This window comes from Magnolia sinica, chromosome 6, assembly GCF_029962835.1.
Source record: "Magnolia sinica isolate HGM2019 chromosome 6, MsV1, whole genome shotgun sequence".
NCBI classification, from domain to species: domain Eukaryota; kingdom Viridiplantae; phylum Streptophyta; class Magnoliopsida; order Magnoliales; family Magnoliaceae; genus Magnolia; species Magnolia sinica.
Genome location: NC_080578.1, coordinates 6,832,658 through 6,845,720, shown reverse-complemented (window position 1 = coordinate 6,845,720; position 13,063 = coordinate 6,832,658). Strand labels below are relative to the sequence as shown.

The 13,063-nt window shown below is 39.5% G+C and overlaps 1 protein-coding gene across 4 annotated transcripts; it reads left to right on the top strand.

Moving 5' to 3' along the window:
• The first annotated feature begins 1,848 nt into the window (after positions 1-1,848).
• Positions 1,849-12,343, top strand: LOC131248106 (uncharacterized). Of its 4 annotated transcripts, XM_058248158.1 has the most exons (9): positions 1,850-2,073; positions 2,155-2,229; positions 2,881-2,952; positions 3,180-3,252; positions 5,675-5,745; positions 5,981-6,052; positions 8,836-9,444; positions 9,690-9,761; positions 11,832-12,343. In XM_058248158.1, exons 1-9 carry the CDS (start codon positions 1,936-1,938, stop codon positions 12,066-12,068), a joined length of 1,419 nt encoding a protein of 472 aa, XP_058104141.1. In that variant the 5' UTR covers positions 1,850-1,935; the 3' UTR covers positions 12,069-12,343. The 4 variants fall into 4 exon arrangements, with proteins under 4 accessions (XP_058104143.1, XP_058104141.1, XP_058104142.1 ...); XM_058248160.1 differs by lacking the exon at positions 5,675-5,745 and having other exon boundaries at positions 1,849-2,073; positions 3,180-3,251; XM_058248159.1 differs by lacking the exon at positions 2,881-2,952.
• The last annotated feature ends 720 nt before the right edge of the window (positions 12,344-13,063 follow it).

Genomic DNA, 13,063 nt, shown 5'->3' with positions numbered 1-13,063 from the left:
TGAGATCCACCGGAAGATCGAAAAATATAAAAAACAGTTTGATGTTCAATCAATCCCCACTTTCACATGGGAATGGGATTTCACCACCTATGGATACTCGACCCTTGACTTGGTGTTGAAGCTACCGAGAGTCTACCGTCAGAGCAAGACTAAGGATCGAATCCCCACTTTTCCCCTTGTTGTGGTTCACTTGAGACTTGTGTGAGGTCCACCGTGGTTTATATATGTCATCCAGCTCGTTCTTTTTTATTTTAATTTTTTTAAAGGATCCTTTGAAATTAGACATAATTTTACACCTTTTACTATGTTGAGGCCCAATTGAATTTTGGATCAGTGTGATTTTCGGTTGAAAAACAAAACACTAGGTGGCCCATCTGATGGACGGTGTTGATCTCATGCAGTTGCCCCACATAACCGGTATGCATGCCCCTGGATGCTTCCGCGTAGTCATGCCAGCGTTATCGTTTTTGTCTCCTGCATCACACGCTCTGCCGTATGCATCTCCGTCCGATTCTGTCGGCAGGAGTCTCGTGCTTCTTTTACTCGTACGCCTCGGGTGCACTAAAATATAGTAATCCCAGGGATCTCCCACTCTCTTTTTATAGGTGATCATAACCGGTGGAGAGAAGAGATGGGTCCCACAATGTAGAGGAACGGTTGATACCACAAAAAACTGATCAAACGGTTCAAATCGATGTAAGATTAACCAGGTTATTAGGATCACTCAAATTCTCTGATTTGATTCCCTTGTACTATCTAATCCAATCTCTCGGGTCGCGGATTGCATACTGACCTGGTCTGTACGGACGTTCCTATTGCGGTGCATCGTGGGCCCCACCATGAATCCACGCCGTCCATTCATTTTTACAGCTTACTTTTTTAATAACGGCCCAAAAATAAGGCAGATCCAATCTCAGGTTGACCACACCACAAGAACGGTGATGATTGAACGCTCACAATTAAAATATTTTTGAACACAAAAGGTTTATTTCAAGCTGGTATTTGTGTTTTCCCTTCATCCACGTCTGCGTGACCCTATAAACAGGATGGATGAAAAATAAACATCACCATGGGCCATAGGAAGTTCTTAACGGTGGGCGTTCTTTTACTACTGTTTTCCTATAGTGTAGCCACCTAAGATTTAGATCTTTCTCATTTTTGGGCTCATGCCCTACAATGATCTGAAAAAAATAAATGGACGGCGTGGATAAAACAAACACATCATGGTGGGCCCACATAGCACCGACCAGTAGCAACGTCGGCACTGGCAAGGGTCCGCATGCAATCCGCGTCTAATGTCTCCGTCTCCGAATACGACTGAACGTTGAAAAAAAAAAAAGGAGAGAGCGTAGCTCGCGTTGACGCAGGGTGGATGACTTGTGCTAACTTGGAGTAACAACTTTAATTACATTTGATCCAATACGTCCATTAGCTGTGCCACCTAATATTGATACATGATTTTAAAAATCATGCCGACCCAAATCTCAGGTAGGCCACAACATATGGAACAGTTGTAACGGGGATGCCCACCATTGTGGGGTCCACCGTAATGTTAATACGTTATCTTATCCGTTCATCTGACGATCCCAACCAGGATGAACGGACCACCAAAAAGTCAGCCCATTATAGTGGTTTTATGCATAATTTCACGCTATCATATGAGCTGGACCTTTCCAAAGTTTGAATCCACCGTGAACATTTGGCTGCGCACCTGATGAACGGGGTGGATTTCATGCATGTTCTTCCCCAAGCCAATCAGGGTAAAAATTTAAGATGCTCCCGATGAGTACCAGAAAAAAGAAGTACCCGCCCAACTAATGCATTTATCCAAACTGACTTTTTAATTCAACAGTGTATATCTAAAGCCCCCTCCCCCAATCTCTTCCTCTCCTACTCAGATCCCATCTCTCGTTTATTAAGAAAAGAAGAAGAGAAATGGAAGGTCTGATAAAGGGCTTGATAGACGTGGCCCTCGGCAACAACGATCACGATGACGACGACAGACGCCACCAACACACCCACAACAACGACTCTCCCTCTCTAGATGAACGCTCCAGATCTACCTGGGCGCAGGTTAGCATCCTCTCTCTCTCTCTCTCTCTCTCTCTCTGTCTCTATCTGTACATGATCTGAAGAGCTACTGTGGAAATGTAGGTAGTATCGGGGGAGGAGAAGCAGGAAGAAGAAGGTGGTGCGCACGATTACAACCGTAACCCTTGGAACAGAGAGGTCTCCTCTGCTGCTAGCTTTTCTCATTTTCATGTGATCTTTTTTACTGTTACACCCCTCTCTTTGATATGCACACCCCCTTTTCTGTTTTTGGGTAATGCAATCATACATATTATTACCATATCAGAAAAAAGGAGCCTGTGTGTATAAAAAAGTCATAGAGGTTTTTTTTTTTTTTTTTTGGTCTAACGTCCCCAAAGCTTTGAACCGTTGTCGATCTGAACCGTTCAAGCGATGGTGCGGGAATCACCAATTGGATGATCCTAACCCTTTGAATGGGTCTAATTTGTTATATCTGTGGTTAGAATCATTGAATCAAAGTGTTACTTCAGAGTCATAAGAATTACGAAGTGGGATCTATCTACTAGATGTTTCAAGATGATAATTGGACCTATTTTGCTTCTTCAATCAATCTTGACTATGTCCATTTTCATGCTATTGATCATAAGCTTAGGATCACCTGATTGGCATGATGTTTGCACCATGGCTGGCTCCTAGATGAATGAATGAATAAACGGTTTGGATGGATGATAGATCACCCTTTGTGCCATTTAAAAGGTTTGAGGATGTTGCTAACGTCCCCAGTAATGAATGGTTGGAAAACTAAAAAAGTTTTTTTTTTAATAAATAAAAATAAATTCGGGGGTATAGGAGGAAGATGCGGGAAGAAATAACCAGGATTGGGAAACTGTCGGAAATCAGCCTCCGAGGAAGCCCCATGTGGTAATTCTCGAAATCAGTTGCTGTCTGTTTATTTATTGTTTTTAGTGAATTGAAATCAATGGGGAATTGCTGTTTAGGCCTGTTTGGATGCACAAGTGAATTGAATGGCAAAAGTGCTTGATCTTTCATGGTAGCCCTATACATAGTACTACCAAAAAAGTAGAAAAAGGGGAGTATTTCTAAAAGAGGGTTGCTAAAATGCTTCTTTTTTTTTTTTTGGGTTATAGGAGGAAGACACCGGAAGAAATAACCAGGGTTGGGAGACTGACAGAAATAGGCCTTCGAGGAGGCCCCATGTGGTAATTCTCGAATCAGTTACTGTCTCATTTTAGTGAATTGAAATCAATGGGGAATCAATGTTTAGGCCTATTTGGATGCACAAGTGATTTGAATAACAAAAGTGATTGGTGTTTCGTGGTAGCCCTATACTAGTGTTTTAAACAGCGATAGTATGTTGTGTAGCATTCGACCCTCTATACATTGTATTTTTTTATATTTAAAAATAGAAACATATGATAAATAGTAAGGAAAAAGCAAAAAAATATAAAAATGCCTAAAAGATGATTCATTTTTTTCAAGTACAAGCATGTTCAAACAAGTTATTAATTGTCATTTATCATAAACCAATCCACACATTGCCATTCAAGACATTCGGTTGGCTCCCAATCAAGACATTCACGTCGCTGACTGTTATTCTACCAATCGACCAAAGATGGCAAGACGGAATGGAATTTATGTTGCAGAAGAAACCTTGAAGATTGGGAGATTCCCGAGCTCATGAATCTGCTGGATTGCATCTACAAATCCAATCCTAACCACGAGACTGCTGACAGAATTGTTTGGAGACTGGAGAAGTCTTCTATCTTCACAGTTAAATCCTTCCATAATCAGCTTCTCCCCTCTCAGAATTCCACCACTGATCTTTCCTCTGCTCATGTCTGGTTTTATTCGGCCCCTCCTAAGATAGTGGCTTTCGCTTGGTTGGTTGCTAACAAGAAGATTCTGACTATCGATAACCTGGGGAAAAGAGGGATGGTTCTTCTCAATATTTGCCTTTGTTGTATGAAGAATGCGGAATCGGTCGATCACTTACTGCTTCATTGCCCCTTTATTTCTCATGTTTGGGCTGATTTTGCTAGTTGGTTCCATATCAACTGGTGCATATCAGGCTCAGTGGACCTCTTTCTCAAAGCGTGGCTTACTGGCTTGGCATCAGATTTGGGAAAAAGAAGACACAGATATGGAGAATGGTTATTCTCGCTATTTGGTGGTCTGTGTGGGTTGAAAGAAACGATAGGTGCCTTAGAAATCGCTCTTCCTCTGCCGAGGCTGTAACTTCCAAAGCTAAAACCCTGGTGATCGAATGGGCCACTTACACATATACATTAAGGGAAGTTGATTTTTCTTTTCTTGCTGTTTAATGGTTTCCGCTACCTCAGCGAAGCCCTTTTCTGTTTTTCTCAGTTCTGTTCTGCTGTTCTGTTTTTTTGTACCTTCTCTCCTTTTAATATATTATCGTTGCCTTCCAAAAAAAAAAAAAACCAATCCACACATAAAGTTATAAACCAACTCAAAAAATTATCACATCAACAACATTTGAAGCAAACAACTTTAATTAATAATGTCTAATTGAAACCACAAGTCACAACTCACAAGTATGGAAAAAAAAAAATACAAATCCCACAGGTTAAAAGTATTAGGTATAAAACATATGTCATCAAGACAAAAAGGGGTTTTTCAAAAACCCTCTTTCGAAACCCTTTTTCTTTTAAGTTTAGCTTGAAAAGTTCTTCTAGTGTGTGAGTTTCACACCAACTTTAACAAAGGATCACCACCATTTTAAGTGAAAGTAAACCAAGAAAGGTTTGATTTTAACTTTACGTTAGTTTTTCATAACGTGAGTTTTAACAAACAAAACTTAAAAAAAAAAAAAAAAACACTTTGTAGCGTTCACTGCACACTACGTAGCTATACTGTATGTTACGACCCTTGTAGTGTATGCTACAGGGGATTGATGCTATTTAGCTACGCTATCTAGTGCTACAGCTACGGCTACGCTATGCTACGTAGGGTTGTAAATGGGTTAGCAAACCCGATGGGGTACCCATATCCAACCCATTTAGACCCGACCCAGACTCGACCCGTTTGTTAAATGGTACTAGTCTGGGTCCAAGAACAGACCAAGTTGCTAAATGGCTCTGGATTTGGTTTCCTTTATAGTAGGCCCGACCCGAACCCATTTAGTAAATGGGTGGGTCTGGTCTATCTTGCAAGGGACCCATCTAGACCCAAAGCTGTCCAGAACCAATTTTAAACTCGGTAAAAATGCTTGTATACCTTGACAAGTAACATGAGAAGTCCAGACGTGTTAGACCCGAACTATTTATAAATGGGTCTGGGTGGATCTCCCTCTACCAGACCCAGGCCCATTTATAAATGGGTCTAATGGGGTTGATTCAAACCCGACCTAGACCCACCCATTTAGTAAAGGGGTTTAGGTCCAAAATTTGGACCCAAACCCATTTAGTAAATGGGCGGGTCTAGTTTTGGCTAAACCCACCCCAAACCCGACCATTTATAGGCATAATGCTACGAGCGCTATTTGAAACACTGCCCTATACATAGTACTACCAAAAAGTAGAAAAGTGGGTTCATTTCTTTTTTAAAAAAAGGGTTGCTAAAATGCTCCTCTTTTTTTTCTTTTTTTTCTTTTTTGTATGGGAGGAAGACGTCGGAAGAAATAACCAGGGTTGGGAGACTGTTGGAAATAGGCCTCCAAGGAGGCCCCATGTGGTAATTCTCGAATTAGTTGTCTTTTTTTAGTGAAGTGAAATCAATGGGGAATCAATGTTTAGGCCTGTTTGGATGCACAAGTGAATTGAATAGCAAAAGTGATTGATGTTTCATGGTAGCCCTATACATAGAACAACCAAAAAGTAGAAAAAAGGGGTGTATTTCTTTTTTAAAAAAAGGGTTGCTAAATTGCTTTTTATTTTTATTATTTTATTTTGTGTGTGTGTGTGTGTAGGAAGAAGGTGCTGGAAGAAATGATGAGGGTTGGGAGACTATTGGAAGCAGGCCTGCAAGGCGGCCGCATGTGGTAATTCTCCAATTCAATTGTTGTCTTTTTCTAGAGAAGCCAAATCAATGCTTAGGCGCTGTTTTGATGCACAACTGAATTGAATAACAAGCATTCAGTGTAATGAAGATGAAATGGCAAAAGTGATTGATGTTTCGTAGTAGCCGTCAAATATAAATTATTTAATTTATGCTGTGTTTATCTCCAACTTAAACTTGAAGTTCACATCGATCCAATTTGGAACCCAGAGCACTAAGGAAAACACCGTTCTATTATTTCCATGCTGTTCGACTAATAATTTCAATTGGATAGTGCGTTCAAGATAACCCTTTATGTTAAAGCTATAACCAGGGACCCTGATTCCTAAGGCCAAAATCTTCAAACTACCAACTTGCCTAGTTGCACGATCTGCCTTTGTGTTTTGAAGCAGACTTCTAAAACTCAAAGTCAACTTGGGACTCGACCGAGCCAATTGAATATCAAGAGGAGTAGTGTTTCTGTGAGAAGTCGCTTTGCAGACTCAATATAACCAGATTAAATGGGAAGAGTAGGTTTATTCTGGAAGTATTTTTAATAGGCACGGGTAGTTTGTGTTTCTACGTTTTGTAGTGCAGTAATATTCAACTGTGAGGTCGAATCAACATTTTCCTAAGTACCATGTTACGTCTTTGTATTAGTTATTAAGAAAAGTATTCAGTTCTAGCAATTATATCCATTAATTTAAATATTGGTATCCATGCACGAATCACATCCTCGGATACAGAAACATACATGTATTGCACAGGAAATATTGCACGTATTGGGGATACATCGTTGTTTGAGCGAAACGTTAGGAAAATGATAACTTTTTAATGAAACTCCAGGATATGTTGAAAGAGACATGACTACACACTTAGAACTCAAAAGGTCACAAAAAACAAGTGCGCACAATAAGTTTCCTTTCTACAGGGTCCCAAAATATACATGGTTTGACAAAAAGTGATTCAATTATATAAAAATTGAGTTCATATAATTCATAAATCATGCAATGCAAGTATGAAAGCAGATTCCCCAAACAAATTTGGGAGAAAAAGGAGTTTTGTGGGGGTTTGCTGCAATTTTTTCAATCTCCAGGGGGGAATGTATCACATGTATTGACGATGCAAGGGACTTTATGAATTTTGCCAAAATATTGCAATGTATCGATATATCCCAATATATCAGCAATACACTGCGATATTTTGTGTGATACAAGGGAATTTGATAACTCCCCCTGCATATTGTATTGGGGCCCCGTGCAATATTGATTGTATTGGCACCATCACTATTGATATTTAAATCACTGATATCCAAGTTAGTTACATGTGGAACACATACAGAGGACTCAGACTGTTCATTCTTAAGTTGTACCGTGGATGGTCCACACCTTGAAAGTTGCATTGGTTGGGTGATCCTTGCCCCTATTGAAAGTCTTTGCTGATTAGAAATGGATGGTAACAAAATATTCAAAACCAACAGCTGACACTCAATTGACAAAATATTTTAGGCGTATAGCACATACACAGTAAGGCTTGTTGTTTGAAGGGTCCGGATCTTGTACATGCATGCCATGCTTCACGCACACATGATGGAGTGATTGTTAACTTATCTATAAGAATTTTGAGCTGTATCATTTCCCTAGTTACTTTCATGTCATCAACTTGTGGGTTTTGGTTCTTTATCAGTTATTTGTAGACAGCTAGATTATGATATGCTTGCCCCCCAAATTATGAAACTCACAGTAATTGGAATTGGACAATCTTGACTATCAATTCAGTGTGTTGATCATTTCTCTATAACCCTCCACTTGATGACCACTAATAGGTTAGTTAGGATTGTTCAGTCACTGTGATTTTCTGTCCATGCTCCATTTAGAATGGAGCTGACAATTTGGACTTTGGGTTGAAGTACATGTGTCCTGCATGTGTTAGATGAGTTGCCACAATTTCTTTAGTATAGCAATAAATACTGTAGTCTACATCTATATGGATGGATCATAGTTAGCAAAATGCCATTTTTAAACTCCATATTTTTTGGAAAGAAATTTGTGTAATCGCTTTAATGTTTCAAACTCCATGTATTTTGAGAAGATAGGAAAAAATCTCATTTTTTGGGCAAACCAAATTAAACACATCAATAAGAAAAACACTTTTGATTCAAAATTTTTTTAATTTTTTTTGAGGGAAATTAAAAAACATAAATTAGTGGTCATGATCCATTGATAGAATTAAGTAGAAGGTGAATTTAGTAAAGACGGATCGATTTATGTAAAGGATCACTTTGAAAAGAAAGGATCTGGGAGAGGCAAGGAATTATATTAACCCACTATTTGATTACCTATACACATTATTACTCATCTATATAGAAATTCTATTCCTTTTAATTGAAGCTGCATATTTTAATCTTTATTTGTATACAATATAGCTTCTTCTTCTTCTTCTTCTTTCTTCGTTGAAACAGTATTAAACCTGAACTTTTCATGCTCCAATTTTTTGGCATTTCTGTTTCTTTGATAAAAAATTTTGAGTGTCTTTAATGATCGAAACCGAATTACATGCAAACATTTCCTGTATTTTATTTATTTTTGTCATATATCATTTTGCTAACTAGAATATGGATATGCTTACACACTCTAGTAGCTCAATATATCAGTCAATCAAATGAAGCATCTTTTGTTCCTCAGAGTTCTGATGTTCCCCATTTATTTTTCTATGATCTTGTACAATCACATTGATTTAGTTTTTCTTCAGTTGAATAATACTCAAGAGGATGACATATTTTGTTAGGCGTCAATGGGCCATTGGCATGGATATAAGCAGCCACCTAGCGAACAGGAATACTCTACTGAGGTTGATTATGGTGCTAACATAGAACCCTCAGAAGAGGAACTTGCCGATCTTTCAAAAGCTTGCGAAAAGCTTTGGGAACTCGATTCAAACCGTTTGGTGCCTGGAAAAGACTATGAGATCGATTGCGGAGAAGGGAAAAAGGCTTACCAAAAGGAAGATATGGCACAGGGACGCCTATTCTCATGGCTGAGCGAAGACATATTCAATCGGCCCACTTATTCCCGTTTCTGTTCTCTCTTAGATAATTACAACCCAAATGAAGGGTGTAAAGAAGTCGTTACTTCTGAAGAGAAGCAAGAGCAAGCTGCATTCATGGAGGAGATCAGTAGGACCGCGCCGATCAAATATCTTCACAAGTACCTTGTTGCCAAGGGGATGGTGTCTAGACAGTATGAAGATTTTAAGAGAATGATGATGGATCTCTGGTTTGATCTCTATAGCAGAGGTGGTACGTCCAGTTGCTCTTCCGCATTTGAACATGTTTTTGTTGGAGAAATCAAGCAGCGTGGGGAGCATGAAGTTTCTGGCTTCCACAATTGGATTCAGGTTCAAGTCTTTATTACTTGAAATGGTCGAATTGTCTTTATGTTTCCTTCTTGTCATAGAAATGTCATCATTCGTTGGTTGTGACTTCCATTTGGAAATAACTTAGATCCTCTGTAGTTACTGGGTTTGAGAAATCCAAGTCTGAATGGGAACATCCATAAAAAGAAGTCCAAATCAGAACAACACTTTCTGTTTGTTGTTTAGGCAGTGATCTTATAATCTACTCATTGGCTTTTCTTTTGCAGTTTTACCTAGAAGAAACAAAAGGGAGGGTTGACTATCAGGGTTATATTTTCCCCAGAAGGCGTGGGCAAACTGTAAGTAATTTGAATTTTGATCGTTTCTGTATGGTTCACATGTGATAGCATATACATCATTGTTCACGGGTGGCATTTGGTGGTTTGTTTAAAAAGGAGCATTTTCCCTCGATACTCTGGAGTTAGTGTGAGAAAAAATGGGTTCGAAGTTCGAACCCACAGCTCAATGTTAGAGAGGGTGTGTTTTAGCATTGAGGTCTTGAGTTTGAGCCAAGTGTCATCATCATCATCTAAGCCTTATCCCAACTAAATGGGTTGGCTACATGATTCATGTTCCACCATTCCACTCTATCATTCAAGGGCCATAACTCCAGTTAGACCATCAAGACTTTTCTTACTACTTCCACCCAAGTCCTTTTAGTCCTCCCCCTTGCCCTTTTGCGTTCAAGCCCATTGTGCATATCAAAAATAGAATAACGATCAAATAAATCTCACCATTCAGATTCAAATCTCTCTAGAAACCTCTAGTACATTCTCTCCATCTCAATTACCCTTGAAACCTCCTCAATTTACCCCTAAACCTTCAAAACAACATTCCATCTCATGCTACTTGTCAAGCATCCATGAATTCACTGTCACTAAATTGCAATCTACCCCCAAACTCTCTATAAATGGGAGACCTTCCTCACCAAGAGAACGATCTTGCTCCTTGACAATTCAAACTCGCTAGTTTTATAGCCTTCCTCTTCTAACACTCAGAGAAATTCCTGCAAAACTTAAGAGAGAACACTCTGGAAAATGGAGAAGAAGGTGAATATGGTTTTGGAGATCAAGAGCTTGAGAATCTGTTCCCTGTAGTGGCTAAGGCGTAGAGCTCTACTCTTTAAAATGTTGAATGTAGTCTCTGATATCCCCAGGTGAAGGGTTAACTCGTTCTTCAAGATCTAACTCAAGTCAAGACCGTCCTTGAAGATTTCTTGACATAAAAGAAAGGAGAAAGGAGATTCTGCTAAAATTCAAATTCAACTCAAATTGAAGATAAAAAATAAATAATAATAAAAAACCCTCTAGCAGTCAGAGTATGCTACGGCTTCCCAATCTGCTGCATTCAAATCCATTCTCTCTCTCGAACTCTCTTTTCCGTTTCATTTTGAAAGCCAGCATCATCATTTGCTGAAATTCCTTTCTTGGAATTTCAATTGTCCTAAAGTAGATACTGCGTGCTTATGCTGGTGGGGAAGGGTGCCTAGCCCTTTCTTTCTTCTTGAGCCCTCACCCAGGAAGTTGCTCATATGAGAGCAGTTTTAGAGTTAATTTCATGAGAATTGGGAGAGATTTATCCCTCTTGATTTCAGCACAATGAGCCCGTTGGGTGTAGTGGGCGCTCAGGTGTCTTCTGCCAATATGCTCAAAGAGGATTTCCATGGCAATTTGCACAGGGAGAGTTTGAAGACATGAATGCGGCACACATGCCAGCAGGGAATATGTGCATGATCCGGGTTACTTATTAGATGGGGCCATCATCATCATTGTCATCTTTGTCGCTGTCATCATCATCATTGTTGTTGTTGTCATCGTCGTTGTCACCATCATCATCATCATCATCTAAGCCTTACTCAACTAATTGGGGTCAGGTACATGAATCCTATTCCACCTTTCCACTCTAACAAGGACCGTATCCAATTATTAGATGGCCCAATCGTGAAAATTCCATGGCCCAAAGATGAGTCCAGTCCACTAATCAGGTCATCCAAATTGTATGAATAAGTGAACAGTCAGAGATCAAATCTCTAACGGCCTATTTTCAATTTACATGCATGTCTCACCTGATGCACGAACCAGCATGGCGTTCGGGGATAGTGCATATTCATGTGGAGCCCCAGCTGGTACATATCCCTGATTTCACACGTGTGTGCACGAGGCAAGCACGTTCAGAGTCACCTCTTCAATCAGAATATGCATACATACACACATATATTTGTTTATGTAATGGTGAGCTGCACGTTATCTCTCTGGTTCATGTATGCATACACATGTCCACTACTTACCTCACATTACATACCACGGTGGCCCGTATGTTGTCTCTCTATCCTTACTCTTCTTGTAATTTACCTGTATGGACAATTGCAGCCAGACTCCGAAACTCAGTTGCTCACCATTCAGTTTGAATGGAATGGCGTTCTCAAATCCCTCTCCAGCACATTGGTAGGAGTCAGCCCTGAGTTTGAAATCGCGCTCTACACCCTCTGCTTCTACGTGGGTGAAGAAGACAACCACATTCAGCTTGGTCCGTATCCCGTCAACATCAAATGCTATCGTATGGGTAGAGACAAAATCGGCTCCGCGTTTCCTATCTCTGAGTGTTGAATTCAAGGCATGTGAAAGTAAGACAAACGATTCACCTACAACCTATGAACTTTACACCGTCCATCTCAAATGGAAAATGAAAAAAGATTGTGAAAAGATGTAGAAATCTTAGAGCTTCCTAGTCAATGTAGTTGGGCTTGTAATATGAAACTTTCGACGTGAAAACATGTAGTTTTCATGACCTTAATCACTGCATTTATCAATCATTGTGTATGTTTATTGCCTAGTTATTTTGTCAAAAGCTTTATTGTAGTATTGTTTGATTTCTACCTTTACATCGATTCATGTCATTGGTAGTCCTTTGGCTTAAAATTCTTCTGCAATTATATCACTGCTTAGTTGCATCTGTCAAGTATAGCGGCTCCAATTTTCCAGACCAGTCTCGATTTGTTGATCTTGTTTGACGGTGGTTTTATGTGTTAGTTGTTCTTCCATCTTGCTAACTACCCATTTGATGATTTTTAATGTGAAAACCTCTATTCACCATTAGTTGGTGGACCATCTCCGACCATTTTTCCAGTTGAATGTGGACTATTTTGCAGTATTTCTCTTTTTAACTGTCTATTTGTAAGCTGAAATTTGGAAGGTCAGGATTGCCCCATCGAGGAGATTTTTCGGGTGTGCTCCATCCATGGTGGAGCTGAGAAATCATCAAACTGTTGTATCATAGTTCCCAGAGATTTTGTAATTCCACACACGTGGGAGCCGTACACATCCAAATGTTCACACGTGTCACATTTACACCCATTTAGATCTGAGCTTTCGATCAGCTGATCTACACCATTTAGATCTTCTGGCATAAATAACATGCAATTTCACACCTTAGACCGGCCACAGCATATAAAAACAAATGAATGGCTAGAAAAAAAGATCAACCATAAATTTACTTTGTACATTGTGGCCCACCTGAGCAGTGAAATTCTCTGATGTTTTAGGCAGAAAATCTAAGCAGTATGTCCTACCATATGGAAAGCCTGGATCTCACACGTGTTTCA